At 40.3% G+C, this 20954-nt stretch overlaps 1 protein-coding gene across 5 annotated transcripts in view; it reads right to left on the bottom strand.

The window, feature by feature from the left end:
* Window positions 1-20954, bottom strand: part of cc2d2a (coiled-coil and C2 domain containing 2A) — a 204254-nt gene that overhangs the window by 60139 nt on the left and 123161 nt on the right. For all 5 annotated transcript variants that reach the window (XM_072556139.1, XM_072556318.1, XM_072556227.1 and 2 more), the window contains 7 exons: window positions 19227-19367; window positions 15605-15761; window positions 13312-13547; window positions 11070-11247; window positions 5795-5945; window positions 3703-3850; window positions 1591-1729 (listed from right to left, as the gene is read on the bottom strand). In XM_072556139.1, coding sequence (XP_072412240.1) covers window positions 1591-1729; window positions 3703-3850; window positions 5795-5945; window positions 11070-11247; window positions 13312-13547; window positions 15605-15761; window positions 19227-19367 — 1150 coding nt within the window. The remainder of the gene's footprint in view (window positions 1-1590; window positions 1730-3702; window positions 3851-5794; window positions 5946-11069; window positions 11248-13311; window positions 13548-15604; window positions 15762-19226; window positions 19368-20954) is intronic.

The following is a 20954-nucleotide window of genomic DNA, read 5'->3' as shown; positions in this document are numbered from 1 at the left end:
CTCTGCTACTCTTGTATCATCACTAAGGGCTCTTCCATCGGCCTCCAACATACTTAGTCCCTTCCTTCATCTCATTGTGAGAATCAATAGACCACAATCAGATTGGGTTGGTTTGGGGGGGGGGCTGGAAATAGTCATATCAGGCTGCTCACTGCCTACAAAAGGGGAAAAAATTCTACAATTAGCTGGAGAAGAACATTGCCACTCATGTGGGGATGGTGAGATCTCAATGGCTAACCGACCTGCTGCTTTTTCATTGATCCGTTCTACGTAACTAATCCGTCTCTTCAATGCAGGCACTAAAGGCAAGCAGCGAACCTCTGTTAAGAAGAAGCCAGCACTGGAGAGCGTCAGCTCCAACTCCATCTCTGAGGAAGAAGTCAATGAACCCTCAAGCAACGCAACAGCAAAGCTTTTACCTGCACTTCTACAAATCCCATCGATGTTGAGACACTCACCTGAGTGAGTATTTTATATAGTTACAATCTAGATGCACAATCTGGTGAGCATATCACTGACAGGTCTATGCACGAGACCAAGGAAGAAAAACCCGAGGTCACTGACACTCAAGGAATGCTGCAGACGAGGCACCCTGCTCAGTCCCAGGTAAAAGACAATCCCATGGCCTCCACCATTAATGATATCATCAAACTGCACAGGCCAGCACAGGAACAACAGGCAGTCAGACATGTTGGAGGACTCCATCAACATTATTAGCACCATGCTGGCATGTTTGAATCTGGTTGTCTCTACGGGCAGGCTGGTGATCGCTGTGGAGAACAGGATCAATGCACACAGTATTCCCCAGATATGCTCACAGATCTGCAAGTCATCGCTTCAGTATGCAAAGTAATTAATGTCTAATGGATCAAGTACGACTGCTGCGAGGCAGTGAGAAAATTATTCAGAGGCCTACATCTGCACTGAACCTGACCCACAATGAGAAGTCAGCTCAAACATCCATGCTATAATGGTGCTCCCAGCAAGTAATATTCCAGGAATGCTACAGGCTCCAAAGTTACAGGTACTAGAACCACATTACAGGACCTGCTGAAGTAACATTTTCAAACAGTGGCCAATGGGTGGAGTACAAATTAAGAACTACAGCTAGGTTTTGGTAAGGCACCTCTTTTAACAGGATATCTGGGAGCATAGTGCACGTTGGACACATTGTAAGAAGATCCTTCAACTGTATTGAAGAGCTGCATTGAGAAGGACTAAGCATACCATACATGTTTTAATCTCAGAATTCTGTACTCAATAATCTTCTGAGGTACCATCTGATCATTACCAGCATCTCAGGTATTAATCAACGTAATAACAAACCCAAAACATGACTACTAAGAATCCACAACATTACTTACTCATTGCGTGTGTTTTACGTCAAGTTAAACCAAACCACTATGGTGTTTGGAAAATGAAGCCCTTTAAACAAGCAATGATTATTGCTGTAATATAATTATTAAAACAATGTATGGTGGACAATTGTAATTTACAGCAGCTAGACCATGTAAATCTTTATAGCACTCATCTTGGTTCATAATACAATAGAAAAATATATTTTTCTTGATTTACCCTACACGCCCTTACCATTATTAACTGCATCAGACACGCATTACTGGGGTCATTTGGATCAAGTCTGGACTCTGCTGCCCACCTAGCCAACTTTTTCATGTCTGTTAATCCAGATGTTCCAATAGACAATATGGCATCCACGTGTTTCAAAGATCTAAAATGAAAATAAATATACACAAGTGCTAATGTCTTATTAACATTCAGTTCTTTAAAAGAGAGAAAAAAATACAGTCACAATGGCTCCAGAGTTTGCCAAGGTGAAAATACTAGAATACTTTGGGAATCCCAAGCCCTGCACCTGAACTTTCACAGGAATGTTTCAGCTTCTTCCACTGGAAAATGAATTCAGAGTCCCTGGTGTCTGGAATGAAGAGTATGGCGGTGTGATCAGGTAAAATAGATCTCAGTGCATTTCTTTTGGATAGACAGGATATCGCCTTGGACAGCTAAGATACTCCTGTGATACTGGCCCAGCCCATTCTGGAGGTGGGGCTTAGCAATGTAATGAGGAGGTGCCCTTGGGACTGTGGATAAGGTTGTGCATAAAAGATGTACATACCCCGTGGAACTGTCCAACTTGTCGAGGCCTATCACCACATGTCGACCTATCAAGCAGTGTTAAGAAATGTCAAAATGTGTATTTATGAATGAGAGTGCTTTTCTCAATAATGTGAAATCTGAATTATAAAAATACAAGTTATAGATCTATGATTTTATCCTGTTTACATGGGACTTATGGATATTCACTGAGTTGGCATGGTAGATGAAGAAAACATATTTGAAAGTAGCATTAAGTTGACAGCTGGGTAAAAGGATCATAGGGAATAAGTGGAGAGTGCTTTATGCATTGGCATGGGTGGGGAATGAGGAGTGTGGAGTGTGTGGAGATGTTGGGCATGGAAGATTAAGGTTGGACGAACATCTTGTAATACTCCTCTTTTGAAGTGATACGGTCTGGTTTTTATCTGATTTTGAGACACTGTTGATGAAGGTAAGTCACCTTTCTGCAAGGTAAGGTACCTTTTTGCAGAGGTAAGGAAATCGTTGGGATTGTGAAAAGGTAGGCTAAAGGGCCTGTTCCTCTGCTGTACAGTTCAGTGTGAAAATACATAAGCTCACTGGGACTGGCCAAACTGTGAAGAAGCTGTTCAAAAACTTGTGGAGTTAAAAATAAAGTGCTACATTTTAGAGAGCCTGTTCACACAGTAATTATGTCATTTGTACTGAATGGATGATTTCCCAAACTATCATTTTAACAATGGGGTGCTGGTGGATGGACAGCTCCAAATGGAAATTCTTGTACATAAACAAATGTGCATTTAAGCAAAACGTTTATTTCCTACAGGATTAGCCAAAACAACTTCAACTTATTAGATAGTTTTTTTGTACCAATGAGTGTACTGCATATCTTTTTCAATGTGGTATCAATAGACTGGCAACTTTATTTTCTGTCAGGATACATCCTGGTGCCTATGTGTGCATAGAGAGGGAACAGCAAAGACTGATGAGTCGACAACAGAGTTGGCATCAATTTTGCACAGGGACTAATGAAGGTCCAGGGGGTGCTCAACAAACTGATAAGAACTTGCCCTTTTAACTACTAATCCTTCTGTGTAAATTCTTGGAAATGAAACGCCTTGAAGGTAGGCGTAATTAGGTTTTTAACAATGCACTAACTTTATAATCATTGCCAAAAAGCTTTCAGGCTTGAAAACGTAGTTCTATACTTGTTGATATGAGGAACAAGTTATGAAAGTGACAGTTACTGACTTTTCAGTGCCTGTCCTGGGGATTTCAGATTTGATCTTAAATCCATATGAATGTCACAATTGTTTATTTTGCTCTCTGTAACATGTAGTTAAATGTGGAAAAACAATGAGAAAATATTATTTTCCATATTGTTGCAGTGAAAATACTTCAATGTGCTTGGTTGCTCAATGACCTCGCCAATGCTGGATGGCTGGAGATTCCCTGGACTCAGTAGCTGATTCAAACTATTGTCGGGAAAGGGAAAACGTTTGCCACTTAGATCATCTGATCATTGTGAGCAGTTCTCTTGGAGGTTAGTAGCAGTATTGTTATTTTGTAAAATCTTTGCAATGTTTCAAAGCAAGGTGACTAATTTACCTTTGAACCCCAACATTTTCATGAAGCACTGGTGGTATCAATGGCACACCGTCCTCTCTGACAGCCCAGGAGACACTACAGGCTAACTTGCCAGAAGTCAGCAGGATCATCTGATTACTTCCATCTGCTTCAAAGGAAAATGGCACACCTACGACAAAAACAACTCAGAATTAGTCTTCTGAAAATCGACTGACAATACTACAATAGTTGATGGATTAAGAAAACATTCACAAAACTTTTTTTTTCTCTCAAAGGGTTGAGTGACTTTGGAGTTAGCCCCTTCAAAAGGGAGTGGATGTAGAATCTTTTTAATGTTTTTATTGCAGAGTATTTGGGGCTTGATTACTAAGAGGATGAAAGATTATCATGAGTATACAGGAATCGGTTCAGCCATAATCTTATTGAATGGCAGAACAGGCTCAAAGGACCAACACGCCTACTCTTGTTCCCTGTTATCCTTAAGATAATTGAGCAATTTTACCACAGCATCATTAAGTGCAACCAAAACTTTGTTCTTTCAGCTGTGATCGATAGGTTTAGAGAGAATAAGGAAGACGATAACATTGGACAGAAAGGACAAACTCGAAATAGACAGTAATGATGCAAAATGAACATGGGAGGGGAATATAGCAAATAATGTTCAGAGTTTTCATTCTTTTCTTCAGTATAATTTAGGATGTATGAATGGGAAAGAATAATGAAAAATTAAAAGGTAAAAAATATCAGAAGGATTATTTCTGGTGTCTACCACATGAGGAAGTACTAACTCAGTAGTGACTATATAATGCTGAACATTCTACAGGGCTTTCAGATTAATATAAAGAAGATACTTGATCAAATGTAGGAACTGATAACCAACTTATCCTCTGAAACTAAATTTTCTCAATCATAGAGAAAGAGAAACACAATTGGTAATGTACCGGCTAAAATCAGTACAAAAGGACAATCAGATACTGGGGAGGGCAAACAAGACTTAGAAACGAGTCATTATTGCAGATAGATTTTTAAAAATGGCGGCAACAAACCTTAGTCAAGTGTGTGATGCAGGAGAAGCACAGCAGGTCAGGCAGCATCCAAGGAGCAGGAGAATCAACGTTTCGGGCATAAGTCTTTTATCAGGAATGAGGCTTAATATTGATTAAGGGATTATGTCGATTCGCCTGCTCCTCGGATGCTGCCTGACCTGCTGTGCTTTTCCAGCGCAACACTCTTGACTCTGATATCCAGCATCTGCAGTCACTTGCTCCTAGACAACAAACCTTACCCTTGCAACCACAGAAGGATTGGCTCAATAACAAGCTATATACATCAGCTGAAGGAGCAGAAAGAACTGCCTGTATAATAATATTTTTTAAAATATACAGCTACCATAGGTCAAGAAGAGGAAATTCCTGGTGGTCAAACCTCCTTGATCTCTGAGGATTCAGCAAATAAGTCAGGAACTGCTGTTCCTTCTGGTAGTAAAGCTCAACTTCTTAATAAAGATGCAAAGCATTTTCAGTCCAATTGAGAATTGACCCTCAGTGAAAAGCAGGAAATACCATCCATTATTTAAAGCTTGCAGCTATTGCTCAAAAGAGGAAGTCTCATTGTCGCTGGTGAGACAATTTGAGTGGCATGATGTACAATGTACAGCATCTCTAATATTTCATGCTGCTTTAGTGGATCTTTTATAAACCAGACGACAAAGAGCACTACTCTGTTTCGACATCAGGATGGGCAAAACTGTATATCAAGAGTAAATCTACATGTCATAGATCTCTTCTTGTGATATTCATTAGCATGCAGAAAATAATAAATAAAAAGGAATTTTCAGAAACATTTTCAACATCAAATACCCAAAGTCAATGATAACTTGTACATTTTATACTTCAACATTAAATTTAATAAATGTTGAGAGTGTTGGATGTTTTAGTTCACAAATTTTAATGCAAAACAACAACTGATGCAAGTAGAATGCTAATGTTCTTTTGTTTCCCTAAATTAATAATCTGATCACTCTAAACTGAAGGACAAATATACCCAAACGATCAGTTGCTTTCTCATTGAGTAAAATTACCAAAGCTTTGAAAACTTTGTTGTTGAAACCTACCACTTCCAACTCCCTCATGGTCAAACGTTATACGGTGAGCATTGCTAAACTCTATTTCATCAATTAGGGCACTCCCTGTGAGGACAGTGGTTTCTGGGATGGGAATGAAGACTTCTGTCTTTGTGCTGCTCATTCCCATGGTTTCAAATATCTAAAAACAAGAAAGAAAATAAAACACAATAACGTCATGCAAACAAATTGATTATTGCTGAATGTGTTGATTCTTGCCAAAATGCGAAAGGCGATGGCTTTCTATGCCCCAGGATTCTCTGACACATAGGCTGAACTTTTAGAAGAAATTTAAGTGCAACATACAGTGGTACAATTAGTATATAAAGTAGTTTTTCAAGCAATCTAATTATCATTCATAATTTAGAATCAAAAACTCACCAGTTAACATTTGACAATGGTAGAAACCAATCAGATAGCATTAGCCAGGTGATAAATCCAAACTGATCACTTTTAATTTATGCAAGCCATCCTTTCCAACTGAATAACACACATTTTGCCAGGTCTTTATGTATAGTACTAATTATTTTAATTAATGCTGCTACAATTCCAGACCACAAGACCGCCAAATTCATGTCACTATCTGGTCTAGGGGACTAGTTACTTTCAAAATAGAACAGTTTATTCTAGTTAGTTCAAACTAAACCTTATACCAAAGTTTTATGAAGTTAGAACATATATATTGCAATTTACATTTTAACATTCACAATTATCGTTAGGTAAATATGGATTGACAGACAAATTATACAGAGCACATCAAGTAGCAGATATGTTCAAGACAAAGTACACAGATTTCTCAGCAGCTCATCAAGATGTCAATGACAGGATCTATCACCAAATCTGATAAAAACTTTATTTACAAGAGCTTCCAATTGTTCACTTTCAATGATCTAGCTGTGGACCTCCCTCAGAAATTGTACCGTCATGAACTGCCTCAAATGCTGCTCATATCTTGACATTTGTTCTCTCCTCGAGACTGCATTCTACTGGATTCCTGAGGCAGTACATGGGTACAGTTACAGCTCCTTTTCAGACAGGTAGCTTCACTAAGCTGACACTGCTACTGCGTTTCTCAGAGTCTCAAATACTGCTTGTAGTCTTCTTGCCCTCCTCATTCTCAGATGCACAAAATCATCAGTGGTACTCCAGGGCTATTCATGAGCTCAAACTCTCTTCAAAATACAACAAACTACTTCCCACCATTATCTCAACTTCCCAGGACCACTCCTGAGTCCTAAGTGCATGGAGTTACTACATGGCTCCTGGGACTTCATACTGAACTCCATTTGCACAAAGCTAGTTTTCAGAGACCTTCTCAGCAACACAGCGAACAGCAGCACTTGCCCTGCATGGAATCTATCTCCCTGTTCCTCTCCATCTGACTCAGTAATCGGTCATGAAACTCTCCCTTTTTTTGGCCAGTCCGGATTTCATTTTGGGTCAAATTTTCGCACCACTGCCACCACAATGCATGCATCTCAGGATGGCTGAGCTGTGCCTGGTCTTGGCAGATCCTGACAAAAATTGGAAATTATAAGTTTAAAATGTGTGGTCGGTCCCACTTTGCGCATGTGCTGGAACTCTAGTGTATGCTAGGAATTGTAGTCCTTGACCTCAACCCATAAAAATAGCTAAATTTGGGACTTTTTTTTTGATGATACTTCCATTCGAAATGGAAGATAGCTCTTTTAAAGCTATTATTTACTAAATTTATAAATAGGTAGTTACTTTTCTTAAGAAAAATAATTGGATGCAATTGTGATTGGTAGATTACAAGAATTACATAAAATTACCTAGGCACAACTTTTTCAATCAACAGTGTGGAAAATCTGTAATTATTGCATTTATTTGTAGCATTGTACATGTTGATAACCACAATGTGACAGGTAACACTGAACTCCACTATTCACACCAAAATAACAAATCTATAATACATTGGTCAGTCCAAAGGACCACCTGATTTAACAGAAATCTATTAAGGTTCTGCAAACTTCATTGCATTATAACTTACAGATATAAATTTCTTTAGCTGTGATGAAATGATGCACACTTAAATTCAATACGTAGTTTAGGAAAGTAACAGCATCCCTCAATTGTACACAGCCTTGGTCAGATCCCATCGCAGTATTGCATTCAGCTTTGTGCATGCACCACAGCAATGATAATAATGGACTGGAACTCTCAAGTTTTCTGCACAATTTTGCAGCACTTGCTGCTCTAACCTTTCTAAATCTGAGCACATTAGGGTTTTGGTTAACAGCAGATTAAAGCAGAAATCCTGAAGTCACAGTTTACCACCCTCGACAGACTATACTGGGAACAAACCATGCTTGATCAACAAAGTTTTATTTGAAATCAGTGGTGAGCAATCTCGCTTCACTGTTGACTACAAAATCTATGCCATAGTGGTTTAGGGAGGGGTTTAGGCATAATTTGACAAGAATGATGCTCTCCTTTCCAGGTTTCATTGTCAGATTAAATGCATACATTTTGCTTCCATTTGAATGCTGGCTTTGAGAGGTGAACTGGGAAATACGGCAAATCAAGTTGATAGAAGGTATTTCCTCTCATGAGAGAATCAAGAACATGGGATAAAATCTGAAAAGGTCTTCCTCAGAAGAATATGAATGACAAGTCAATGTGGTTGCAAGTCCTATCCTAATATATTTTCTTAGGTAAGGATAAGAAATATGAAATATGGTGTGGCAAAGTGGCCAAAGGCTGAAGCAACTAGGCCCATCATAAAATTGGCTGAACAGTTTCTGCAAGCAAGGCCTGATGGAAAGTAAAGAGGTCATGGTTCACAGAGGTCAAAAGCCAAAAAGGAATCAGCCTAGACCTGGAGGACATATTGAACAATAGGACAGTTGTTATGACCAGAAACGCATTGAGATGTACTCAGCCAGAACAATAGGATGAGGCATTATGTTTGTGTATCTTGGAAAGGGATAAGTACACTGAGCCTGACATGGCTTAAACTCACTGGATGCTGTGACCCCATTGGCTGAAGCTAATGAACATTCCAAAAGGGCTCAGAAAGGTGAGAGGGGAGAATAAGAAAGGACACATGACAGCTATCCCCTCAGTGAAAACTCCGCCAGCAAAGATCCCATCACAACCTCACCTTCATACCAAGACAACTCTGAGTGCACCCACTGATTGAATTCAGTGAATTGAATCCAGCAACCTAACCAAGTTCACCCGAGTGGGCAGTATATGTGTAGGCAGTCAGCATTGGGACAAGGTTTAACTTAATTTGTTGCTCAAGGGTTTATTTAACTTGCAATTGTTTTAAAAAAATTGAACTTGAACCCCAGTTCTTCATTTTTCTCATAAATTAAAATTGGGTAAATGCATTTTTGAGCAATAAACTGGTCAAAGGGTCTGGAAAGGAAGTTCTACAGGCCACCAGTGGGGAAACTGAAGATGAAGTAGACTAAACAAGCCATTCCAACAATCCATTCAATAGTGGCTGATCTCTTGTCTGTTTCCCTTATCCCATGATTCATTCGGTCCTCAACTGTCAGGGATAGATGGAGTTGTGAAGATCAGCCATGGTCCAACAGAATGCCCCTTAGGGGCTGAACGGACTACTTATGTGAAATCATTGCTCAAAGCAAGGAAACTGGATATAGTTAGTTTTATGCCAATACACTATTCGTTGGTATAGAATTTACTTTCTCCAACCATTGAGCATTTTCTTCTGCTACCTTTCTGAAACAATCCTTTTGTGTCTTTGAGCAATTCTAACCATCAGGATGCCAAATCTCATCACTGGTCTCTGCTGGGAGGCAATAATGATGTAAGCTCTAGTCACAGGACTCAGAGATAAAATCAGCTGCTGTTTACCTCCCAAACACTCTCGTTAGAAAATGTAGATTGATGTTTGTGAGATGAGAACAGAACAGGATTGAGCCATAGATCAAGATTAAAGTTGGCACATGACAAATAATCAAGAGCAATATGCATTAACATAAGGGAAACAAAAGAAAAAAAACACTAATGGCTGAATGTTTACAGATGCTTTGGCAAAGTTTGAGTTGTGTTGGATATTTTGTAGAGATTTGTGCTGCAAGGATTAACAGGTTCTCTCACCATGTTTTATCAATCTCTCCTCATTAATTACTGCCCCACCCCGTTACATCTCTCAAGTCCAATCCACCTGACCACACACTATTCCTGGAACAACTCGCTACTCAGTGGACAGTCCAGAATTCACTTCCATCCCTTAAGCCTGCAGAATCTTTAAGAGCCCTCTGTCAGTCCAGAGTTCCGAATATTTTCTCCAGACACAGCAGGCCTAGCTTTGCATGCAGGGTCTCTAGAGGTCCTGCTGGATAGGGTAGTGCACTGGAGGGATCTTCTTCATCCCCCAAGACCAGTGGAGCCTACAACACCAGATCATGTCAGCCTGGTCCTCGAGTGCTCTCTAGAATATGGGAGTCTCAGTGCTCAAGAGGAATTCACACCATTATAGGAAGAAGGTCAATGTCTGACAAGGTAAGTGGCACATCTTCTCCCTAATACCTCATACTCATGCTATTGCTGCTACAGTACCCTTCACCCAACAAGGTTCATGCCATAGCACTCTCACTAATGCCTGGAACATCTTCTCTCACTCACTGTGAAGAGCCCAGAGATGCACAGGCCAAGTCCATGAGCTGGGTACGTGTCCCTGAACACAGTGTCCTTGCAGCTGCATTACAATAATAGTTGCTGGTGAAGCTTGCAATTCAGCACTGAAGTGCAGTAGCGACTTGCAAGTGGATTGAAGATGTGCCATAAGGGTTCTTAAATGCTGGTACGTGCTGGATACCAATATCTATGGAGGCGGGAGTATGTGGACAGACGTTGGCGCTCTGTGTCCAACATGGAGGTTGTTTGGAAGAAGTAGCAAGTTGAATCCACCAGAGGCTAACTCTGATTTCCTTGTTGAGTTTTCCTGATGTCTAGCTTACTTGGTGAGTTTGGTGAGATGGGAGTCTGAATATTAATGAGGCAAACATACAACATTAAAACAGGTCTCACAAACAATAATAACCATCAACTGACACCTCACCATTGCCTAGCGAGAATCACATCACACCGATTGCAAAATATGGAGCTAGATATTGAGATGTGCCTCAGTGCACTCGTTCCCGATTTTGCCAAACATCCCCGCATAGTCCACATCACCCAGACCCCTATAAAAAGATTCTGCTCAATGTATTCAAGTAAATATTAAGAAGCACCCATTCAACTCAGAGAACTGCTCCTGTACAAATACCTGGATCTTTATGCTTTCGGGCCAGTTGATTATTTGCACATTGAATATTTGTCCAAAATGAATCCTGAAGTCAGCAGATAATGTTTGGCTGCTGGTTCTGGAGACCTCTTTGTTGTTAAAAATAATTTTGGCATACAGGGTGGACCTCTGTACATCTTGTCTTCGCAGCTGTTCTCCTCTGAGAAGAAAACATATTTTCATAGATTTTTACTAAATTTTGACTTACTTTGCTCTACAAAGTAGAGCAAACAAAAACTGGATGGGAATATACTAGAGGTGAGCAAAGTGTACAACAAATGCACATTTTTAAAAAACCATTATACTTGAAGGAAAGTTACACAATCTTCAATTTAAAAATTCCACAGCAGGGTAAAACCAAAGTAATCTTTTCAAATACTACTCCATTTTCTACAAGAATCTAGAACAGAAAATGTTTTAACATAACAGAAAATTAAAAAGCTATTGTGCATTTTCAGAAATTTTCAAGTCTTCTGATCTCAGCAATTAGATGGGCAATAAACACTGGTCTAACCAGTGACACCCTCATCCTGTGAATGAATAAAAAAAAGTTAGACATTCACATTATTTGCTCCAAATTACAAAAGAACTACTGAGGATGAGAGCGTAGAGTTTGATGCCTTTCGGCCCGCCACATCCATGTCAGTTTTTTCATTTTTGTAATAACCTGATCTCTTCACCAAATTGAAGATAGTTTATGATCTATTACCATCTGCATCACTTCATCATAAAATTAAATCTGATGTTTCATTTCTAATCTAGTGCTCTTCTCACTCCGCAGCATGCTGAATAAATGAATATTATTTTCTCACGTTATTCTTGCCTCTTTTGCACATCATTGTAAATCTGTGACCTCTCATTCCTTTTACAACAGGGACCAGCTTCTCCCCACCCACTCTATCCAGCTGCTCATGATTACGAAAACCTCGATCAAATCTCCTCTTAGACAACTTCTCTCCAAGGAGAACAGTCCAATCTATTAAATTTATCCTCATTACTGAAGTTTTTCATCACTGAACCATTCTTGTGAATTGCTCTCCCCAATACATTTGCAGCATTCCTATAAAGTAGGGAAAGTTATCTCTTCATATGTGCAAGAGTTCAGTTTCTGTGGGGCCCGTTAAAATAATATATAAAAATCAAGAGTTCGCCAGTTGATGTTGAATTTTGTTGCTACTTACTCTTTGGAGTGGATAGACAAATTCACAAGTACAATCACAATGTACAGAGCATTTATTGTACATTGAATGGAAGGACACTAGCTTGTGGACACTAACTTACCAAACAAAATCGGTTCCTAATAATCCTATCTGGATGGCAAGCCACCTGAAGCTCCAGAAAGAGCTTATCATTTTTAAGTGGGGTGGCATGGTGGTTCAGTGGTTAGCACTGCTGCCTCACAGTGCCAGGGACCTGGGTTTGACTCCAGCCTCGGGTGACTGTCTGTGTGGAGTTTGCACATTCTCCCAGTGTCTGTGTGGGTTTCCTCCAACAATCCAAAGATGTGCATGTTAGGTGAATTGGCCATTCTAAATTGCCCGTAATGTTCAGGGATATGTAGGTTAGGTGCATTAGTCAGGGGTAAATGTAGAGTAATAGTTAGAGGAATGGGTTTGGATGGGATACTCTTTGGAGGGTCGGTGTGGACTTGTTGGGCCGAAGAGCCTGTTTCTACACTATACGGATTCTATGGTTCTATAAATTACCACAGCTGAGCTGCAGACTTTCTCAGACTAGAACTGAATGAAGGAAAAATAGAACAAAGTGCATCAAAAATGGAGAGACAACTTATAGGAACCTCTGATGATGCAGTTGTTGATGCAGGCTTGCTCCGAATCTTTTCCTTCAACATGAAAAATATCAGTTTGTCAGGAAAATTAGTTTTGAACAAGCTGTTGGATCTCAGGAGTCAGGTCATATAATCTCCGATATGTTTGAAGAAAATAAAACTTTTACAACTACAAATCTAAAAATTTATGATAGGGACAAAGAGTTCTGAAAGTGTGAAAAGCCGTGACAAATCAAGAGCCATGTTCTGTAGAAAGTGTGCATAGGGAATTTTTTTAATACGCAGAGTGAAACCAACACTCTGAAGTGGATCATCTCAGCACAGCTATCCTGCATTCTATAAATTTGATAATTCAAAAGGCGCAACATTCTGGTATAAGCCCTTTCACTTCTCTCTTTCTAGCTGTACGTCAGAAAACCAGGAACATGCTCTTACCTTGGACACTGGTTGGTAGGTGTGACGGTGGCTGTCATACTCAGTTCAGGAGTTAGAACAGGTTCTCCTGGTTTACGACGAATTCTAGCTGCTGTTGTTCGAACTTGCTGCTCGACAAGTGAAACATCCACTTGCTCTGGAGGATCAGGCTTTGGAAATTCCTCAAACATTGAACTCTCTTCTGTATCATCAGTCTCCTGCTCATCAGAACTTTTCTTCTTTTTCTTCTTTGCCTTCTATCAAATGACAGGAGTCTAGTGTCAGGATTAATTTTTTTTAAAGAAATATAAGTTTGGACAATGGACATTTGGACTGCTGTGAGAAAGAGAATTTTTAAAAAATAATTGGAAGGAAAAATGAAATAGCGTAATGTTACTGATGAGTTCTTAACTAGATTTGATACTTTGGAGAGGCATGCTGGTACCACATTTCTTCGGGTTAAAAATTTCCTAAAAGCAGCTTTTGATTGGTTACGTTGCAGTTTGTCACAGGGTTGAGGGGAAAGCAGCTGCACTCCCATCTTCCAATCCCTACAAAGAGTCTCGATCCCCCTGTGTAGGTGGAAGGAAACCAACACTAAATGACTCCGAAAAGGAAGAATTTCTCATGTAAGTGAAAATCTGGGGCAACCTGACAGTCAATGTGGTCGACAGCAACGTGGTGTCATCCCCGGCAACCAAAGGAATTGTGAGAAGGGCACCTCATCCCAGTCTGGTGCTTCTGCATTTTCCAGACATAATATTTCTGCAAAACAGCCTTTCCATCTAATTTGTGAATGAATATGAGTGTGTTGGGATTTTAAAGGGAATATAATTTATTTTACGTATTAGTAAATAATAATCTGTCTTGCAACTTATTAAAGGATATTTGTTTGAATAAATTGTATGTTTTCTTGTTTATTGATTAAAGCTGATGTGAGTTTTTTTAAATTTGTGATAATGGTTACAGTTTGACATATTAAACTTTTCAGTGATTAGACTGGTCATTTATATAAGTTTGTGATGACCTGTGGAATAGTGAAGCTTGATTTCCAGTGCACTCTGCCCATCAGAATCATAGAGATCTACAGCTCAGAACAAAGGTCCTTTGATTCATTGTATCCCTGCCAATCAATAACAGCCAGCTAACTATTCTTCTGTCATTTCCAGCACTTGGTCCATAGTCTGTATTGCTGACATCGCAAGCGAACACCTGAATACTCCTCAAATGTTATGAGGATTTCTGCCTCTACTTTACAGACAGTGAGTTCCAGATTCACACCATATTCTGGATGAAAAAGTTATTCCTCACATCTCCTCTAAAATTTCTGCCCCTTACCCCTTAAAACTGTACCCCCCGGTCACTGATACCTCCATTAAGGGGAAATGTTTCTTCCCACCTACCTGATCTCTGCCCTCATAATGTTATACATCTCAATCATGCCCCCTCTCAGTCTCCTGCGCTCAGTAAAACAACCCCAGTCTGTCCAATCTTCCTTCATAACTAAAACTCACCATCCTCAGTATTAAGACATCTTAGCCCTACAAGACCATAGGGCCGCTCTCTAAATTAGAGAGAGGTGATTGGTGTGGTTAAACCTGAAGGTCACCATGCGTCAGGCAAAGGAGAGGTTGAGAGGGAGAGACCTTCATGCTAACATCAGCCAGTGCGAGAACTGAACCCATGCTGTTGCTGTTACTCTGCATAGCCAACTGGGCTAACCATATCCCTAATCAATATTGTGACACTGGGTAACATCTCAATTACTATCTATAGACAGCGATATCAATCAAACATAATCTCAAGCATGACAAGTGAAAAGTAAAAACAAAAGATAGATTCTACTTATTCTTCTAAATACATGTTGGATTTCTGTCTAAAGTTCCTAAAACTGCAGGTGGGAACAAGACTCTAGGCTTTGTGTAAATTGGAGAAAGGGGAATTTACAGGCTGCAATTCTCTTAGATTTTTGTTGAACTTGAATAAGCTGATTATCAGTTCATAAAATGCAGGTGATTGCTTCATGTCGCCTGGCCAATTTCATAATGGGTGTGGTGGAGGAGTAATCAATGCCTTAATGAAACAGAGGCATTTCATTCTTCCCTCAGGCAGTAAGCATGTTGGTCATAAACAAATGCATTCTGTTTAAAGAGAATGAACTAAACATGTAGCAGGTAGACAGAAAGCCAAAATAGCCTTATGAACCAGTAACCTGGAATGAAATATGCCTTTTAATCAGACATGCATCTAACTGTAGTTAATCATATTTATAATAATCATAATTTGCAGGCAAGACAAAAGCAGAAACACAAACCTTCGCCTTTCTCCAGGCCTTCCATTCTTCATACTTCTTTTTATATTCTGCTAGTTTATTCTCATATTCTTCTTGGTAGTCTTCCAAAAGTTCCGCGACCTCAGTTTGGATTTCACGTTCATAATTTATTTCATCAGCTTTCCGGTTAATCTGTTGCCTGCAATATTGGCACATACTTGATTTTTTAAAAAAAAAAATATTTTGGGGCGAAACCCTGTTAGAATCATTCAGTAGACTAGGTCTATATTCATTGGAATTTAGAAGAAGGAAGGGTGATCTTAAGGAAACATATAAACTTATGAAGGGAATAGATAAGATAGAATCAGAGAAATTGTTTCCACTGGCAAGTGAAAGTAGAACTAGAGGGCATAATCTCAAAATAAGGGGAAGCAGACTTAGGACTGAGTTGAGAAGGAACTTCTTCACCCACAGAGTTGTGAATCTGTGGAATTCCCTGCCCAGTGAAGCAGTTGAGGCTACCTTGTTGAATTTTCTACAGCAAAGATAGATTTTTGAACAGTAAAGGAATTAAGGGTTATGGTGAGCGGGTGGGTAAGTGGAGCTGATTCTACAAAAAGATTAGCCATGATCTTACTGAATGGCACAGCAGAATCGATGGGCCAAATGGTCTTTTTCTGCTCCTACGTTCTTAACCACACACAGAAAGTAGTCCACACATTTGAACAATCAAGTCTCAAGACCTGGTTGATATTGATTCTTGGTCCTCACTTTACAAAGCAGTGAACTTCTGACACCTACCATACTGCCATAGGCTGTCTGTTGGAAAACTGCTGGGTGGAATGGGGCAAGCAAAGGCTGACCATTTCCCTCAGGAATGGCCTGTAAGGTTCCTTTAAGGAATGCTGGGTAAGCAGGACAAAAGATTGATTGAGGCAAGTGTCATGTCTGAAACAAACACAGAGAATGGTGGAAAAACTCAGCAGGTCTGGCAGAATTTGTAGGGAGAGAAACACAGTTAACCTTTCAAGTCCAGTATGATTCTTATTCAGAACTTCCTTGAGTTTCTCCAGCATTCTGTGTATGTTTCAGATTTCCAGCAGTCGCTGTACTTAGCATTTAAGGTCTCATGTCTGCTCGGCTCAATTGCAAAACATACCTCGAAAGGGAAAAGACATGTAGCTTACTGTCTGTTCCAAGTGATTGCTTGGGACAGTTGCAAAGCCTCTATACCCACACGGCATAATCCATGACTCAAGCGTAGAGTGAATGCAGGATATGTCCTTCAAAGGTCATTTGTTTTGCCCTTCTCTCCCCCACTGGAAAATTGACCTAACTACTGAAATGGACTTACTGTTACGCTCTTTAAAACAAAATCCAAATTAAATTTTTAAAAATCCAAAAATCTTCAGAATCTATGGTGATTTATTCTCAGCGTAAGTGTAATCACGCAGCAAGGCAGGGAATATCTGATAGGAATTCACTCCTGATTTATATTCAGCAATCCCAGCTGGTAGCTGAACATATGAGCATATTAGGAAAAGGAGGTTGAAATCAAATGTGATGTTCGACATGATCTTATAGGCTGCAAATACTCTGGGTCCAGACCTACCCAAGAATCATGGTAAATATAATAATCTACCACACGGTTATCTGAGCTTGTGATCCCAGTGTGTGCCACCCACTTCAGAAAACATTATATAAACACTACTCATCTTACAGAGATACTGGAAAATTCTGTTGAAGGATTATGTATTGTATTCAGCCAGCCCATCCATAGTCTGGTTATACTCAGTCTGTGGCACTGGCTAGCTTTGCAGAATTTTTCCAGCTGCCAGAGGTCAGACTTCAGAGAAGACCTACGTTATTGATATAACTGGGAAGAGAAACCGTACATCCTCTGAATACTGCCATGTGTTGGAAGCAATTGCTACACTATTGGACATAGTAATGAGTTGCAAGCTAGACAAATTCAAACAGATGTGACAAGTCGTTTGATTTGTTTTCCAGACCTTGATTCATAATGGAAACCTTAAACTGAATACCAATGACCTGGTTCAATAATTTTTCCCTGCCCCACTACCCAAAATGTTGTAATAATTTATTACAGATAGTATCTGGAAATGATTGTGATGTTGTAATTTCATCACAGGGATCAGCAGATGCATGTACACATTTCAATATCGGAATCATTCTATATATCTAACATTTACGTGCTATTTCCATCAAATTTTTGGCAGACGTTTGTGTTAAACTCTTCCATTATAAATCCTAATGTTCACATTCATCATGGGTTTTGTCAATCATCGATTTACACCATCTGGTCCCTGCGTTATAACTTCTTTCCATTTGCTATTTTTCCTCCTCAGTAACTTCAATTTAATCAAAATAGAAATTTAACTGATTTAATATTTTGTTGAGTTTCCTCAACTTTCTGCTCACTATCTAGGGGTCTCCAATTTACAAACATCTGACTTAAGGATGCTTGTATTTAGAAGTGCCATCTCGTCAGTGGTGCAATTGTAAAGACCTGTTGTGGTTCTGTTCGCCGAGCTAGGAATATGTCTTGCAAACGTTTCGTCCCCTGTCTAGGTGACATCCTCAGTGCTTGGGAGCCTCCTGTGAAGCACTTCTGTGCTGTTTCCTCCAGCATTTATAGTGGTTTGTCTCTGCCGCTTCCGGTTGTCCGTTCGAGCTGTCCGCTGTAGTGGCCGGTATATTGGGTCCAGGTCGATGTGTTTGTTGATAGAGTCTGTGGATGAGTGCCATGCCTCTAGGAATTCCCTGGCTGTTCTCTGTTTGGCTTGCCCTATAATGGTAGTGTTGTCCCAGTCGAATTCATGTCACTTGTCATCTGTGTGTGTGGCCAGTAAGGATAGCTGGTCGTGTCGTTTCGTGGCTAGTTGGTGTTCGTGTATACCTACAGCTAACGATCCGTATACACAAACACCAACTAGCCACGAAACGACACGACCAGCTATCCTTAGTAGCCACACACACAGACAACAAGCAACATAAATTCGACTGGGATAACACTACCATTATAGGGCAAGCCAAACAGAGAACAGCCAGGGAATTCCTAGAGGCATGGCACTCATCCACAGACTCTATCAACAAACACATCGACCTGGACCCAATATACCGGCCACTACAGCGGACAGCTCGAACGGACAACCGGAAGCGGCAGAGACAGGCCACTATAAATGCCGGAGGAAACAGCACAGAAGTGCTTCACAGGAGGCTCCCAAGCACTGAGGATGTCACCTAGACAGGGGACGAAACGTTTGCAAGACAAATTCCCAGCTCGGCGAACAGAACCACAACAATGAGCACCCGAGCTACAAATCTTCTCCCAAACTTTGAATTGTAAAGACCTGACATACAAGTGTTTCCTTGTACTTACAAACAACTATTTTATATTGCCCTGCATTATGCTCTGACTTGCATACCAATCGATTTGCAAACAGACTAGAGAATGGACCACGTTCACAACCTGGGGACTGTCTGAATTTTCTTCTTGATGGAAGGTAGGAACTGAGGTAAAGAAGGGTGTCTGGGATGGTCATGCTTTTTACAACATTGTAAGATAAGCTCTAGGCCAAAGTGGCCAATGAAGCAAATTAGAACTAACATACAAGAATTGTAAAAATTGTCAGACGTTTACCTTCTAAGACACAGTTTTACAGGTGTATTAGTAAATTTCTGGAATTCTCTGAGTGACTTGACGTCTTTCCACACTTTGACAAGGTTCTTCAGCAGAGTCCAATCTTTCTCCTGTTCCATGTGACACATTCGTCGGGTTGTTCTGTGAAATGACATTTGGACTGATCATTAGCTTATGGTCACAACTAACTTGAACTGAATGAAAAAATTTCCATTCTTGCAACCATTCATTGCACATTTGTTTGGTGTAATAGTGTTAATATCTAGATTTTAGTGAGACCTTCCATTCCTTTGCATTGCTGGTTTCCAAATGACACCATCATATTGTTAAGGATCCTGCAGTAACATCTGACCTAGAAAAATGACAGAACCTATGCCAAGAGTCACTTTGTGAGGTTAAATGTAACCTATTTGATCTGACTATTGAATTCAACACTAGTAAATATTTTAAAATTGAAGGCACATTAATTTACTATACATAGAAATATAGAAAAATACAGCACAGTACAGGCCCTTCGGCCCTCGATGTTGCGCTGACCGAAGCCTACCTAACCTACACTAGCCCAATAACCTCCATATGCTTATCCAATGCTCGCTTAAATGACCATAAAGAGGGAGAGTCCACCACTGATCCTGGCAGGGCATTCCATGAACTCACGACTCGCTGAGTAAAGAATCTACCCCTAACATCTGTCCTATACCTACCACCCCTTAATTTAAAGCTGTGTCCCCTAGTAACAGCTGACTCCATACGCGGAAAAAGGTTCTCACTGTCAACGCTATCTAAACCCCTAATCATCTTGTACACCTCTATCAAATCGCCCCTAAACCTTCTTTTCTCCAATGAGAACAGCCCCAAGTGCCTCAGCCTCTCCTCATACGATCTTCCTACCATGCCAGGCAACATCCTGGTAAACCTCCTCTGCACCCCTTCCAGTGCCTCCACATCCTTCCTATAGTATGGCGACCAGAACTGTACACAATACTCCAGATAAGGCCACACCAGAGTCTTATACAACTGCAACATGACCTCAGGACTCCGGAACTTAATTCCTCTACCAATAAAGCCCAGTACGCCATATGCCTTCTTCAGCGCACTAATTACCTGGGTGGCAACTTTCAGAGATCTGTGTACATGGACACCAAGATCCCTCTGCTCATCCACACTACCAAGTAGCCTACCATTAGCCCAGTAATCCATCTTCTTGTTACTCCTACCAAAGTGAATGACTTCATACTTAGCTACATTGAACTCCATTTGCCACCTTTCTGCCCAGCTCTGCAACTTATCTATATCCCGCTGTAACCTGCCACATCCTACTTCGCTGTCCACAACTCCATCGACTTTCGTGTCATCCGCAAACTTGCTCACCCAGCCTTCAAGCCCCTCCTCCAGGTCATTTATAAAAATGACAAACAGCAATGGTCCCAAAACAGATCCTTGTGGAACACCGCTAGTAACTGCACTCCAAGATGAACCTTTACCATCAACTACTACCCTCTGTCTCCTTCCAGCCAGCCAATTCCTAATCCAAACCTCTAAAGCACCCTCAATGCCATACCTCCGTAATTTTTGCAGTAGCCTACCATGGGGTACCTTATCAAACGCCTTGCTAAAATCCATATACACCACATCTACTGCTTTACCCTCGTCCACTTCCTTAGTCACCTTCTCAAAGAACTCAATAAGGTTTGTGAGGCACGACCTGCCCTTCACAAAACCATGCTG

The sequence above is a fragment of the Chiloscyllium punctatum genome, chromosome 1, assembly GCF_047496795.1.
Source record: "Chiloscyllium punctatum isolate Juve2018m chromosome 1, sChiPun1.3, whole genome shotgun sequence".
NCBI lineage: Eukaryota > Metazoa > Chordata > Chondrichthyes > Orectolobiformes > Hemiscylliidae > Chiloscyllium > Chiloscyllium punctatum.
The sequence above is the reverse complement of the archived record's forward strand: the minus strand, read 5'-3'. Positions and strand labels throughout refer to the sequence as shown.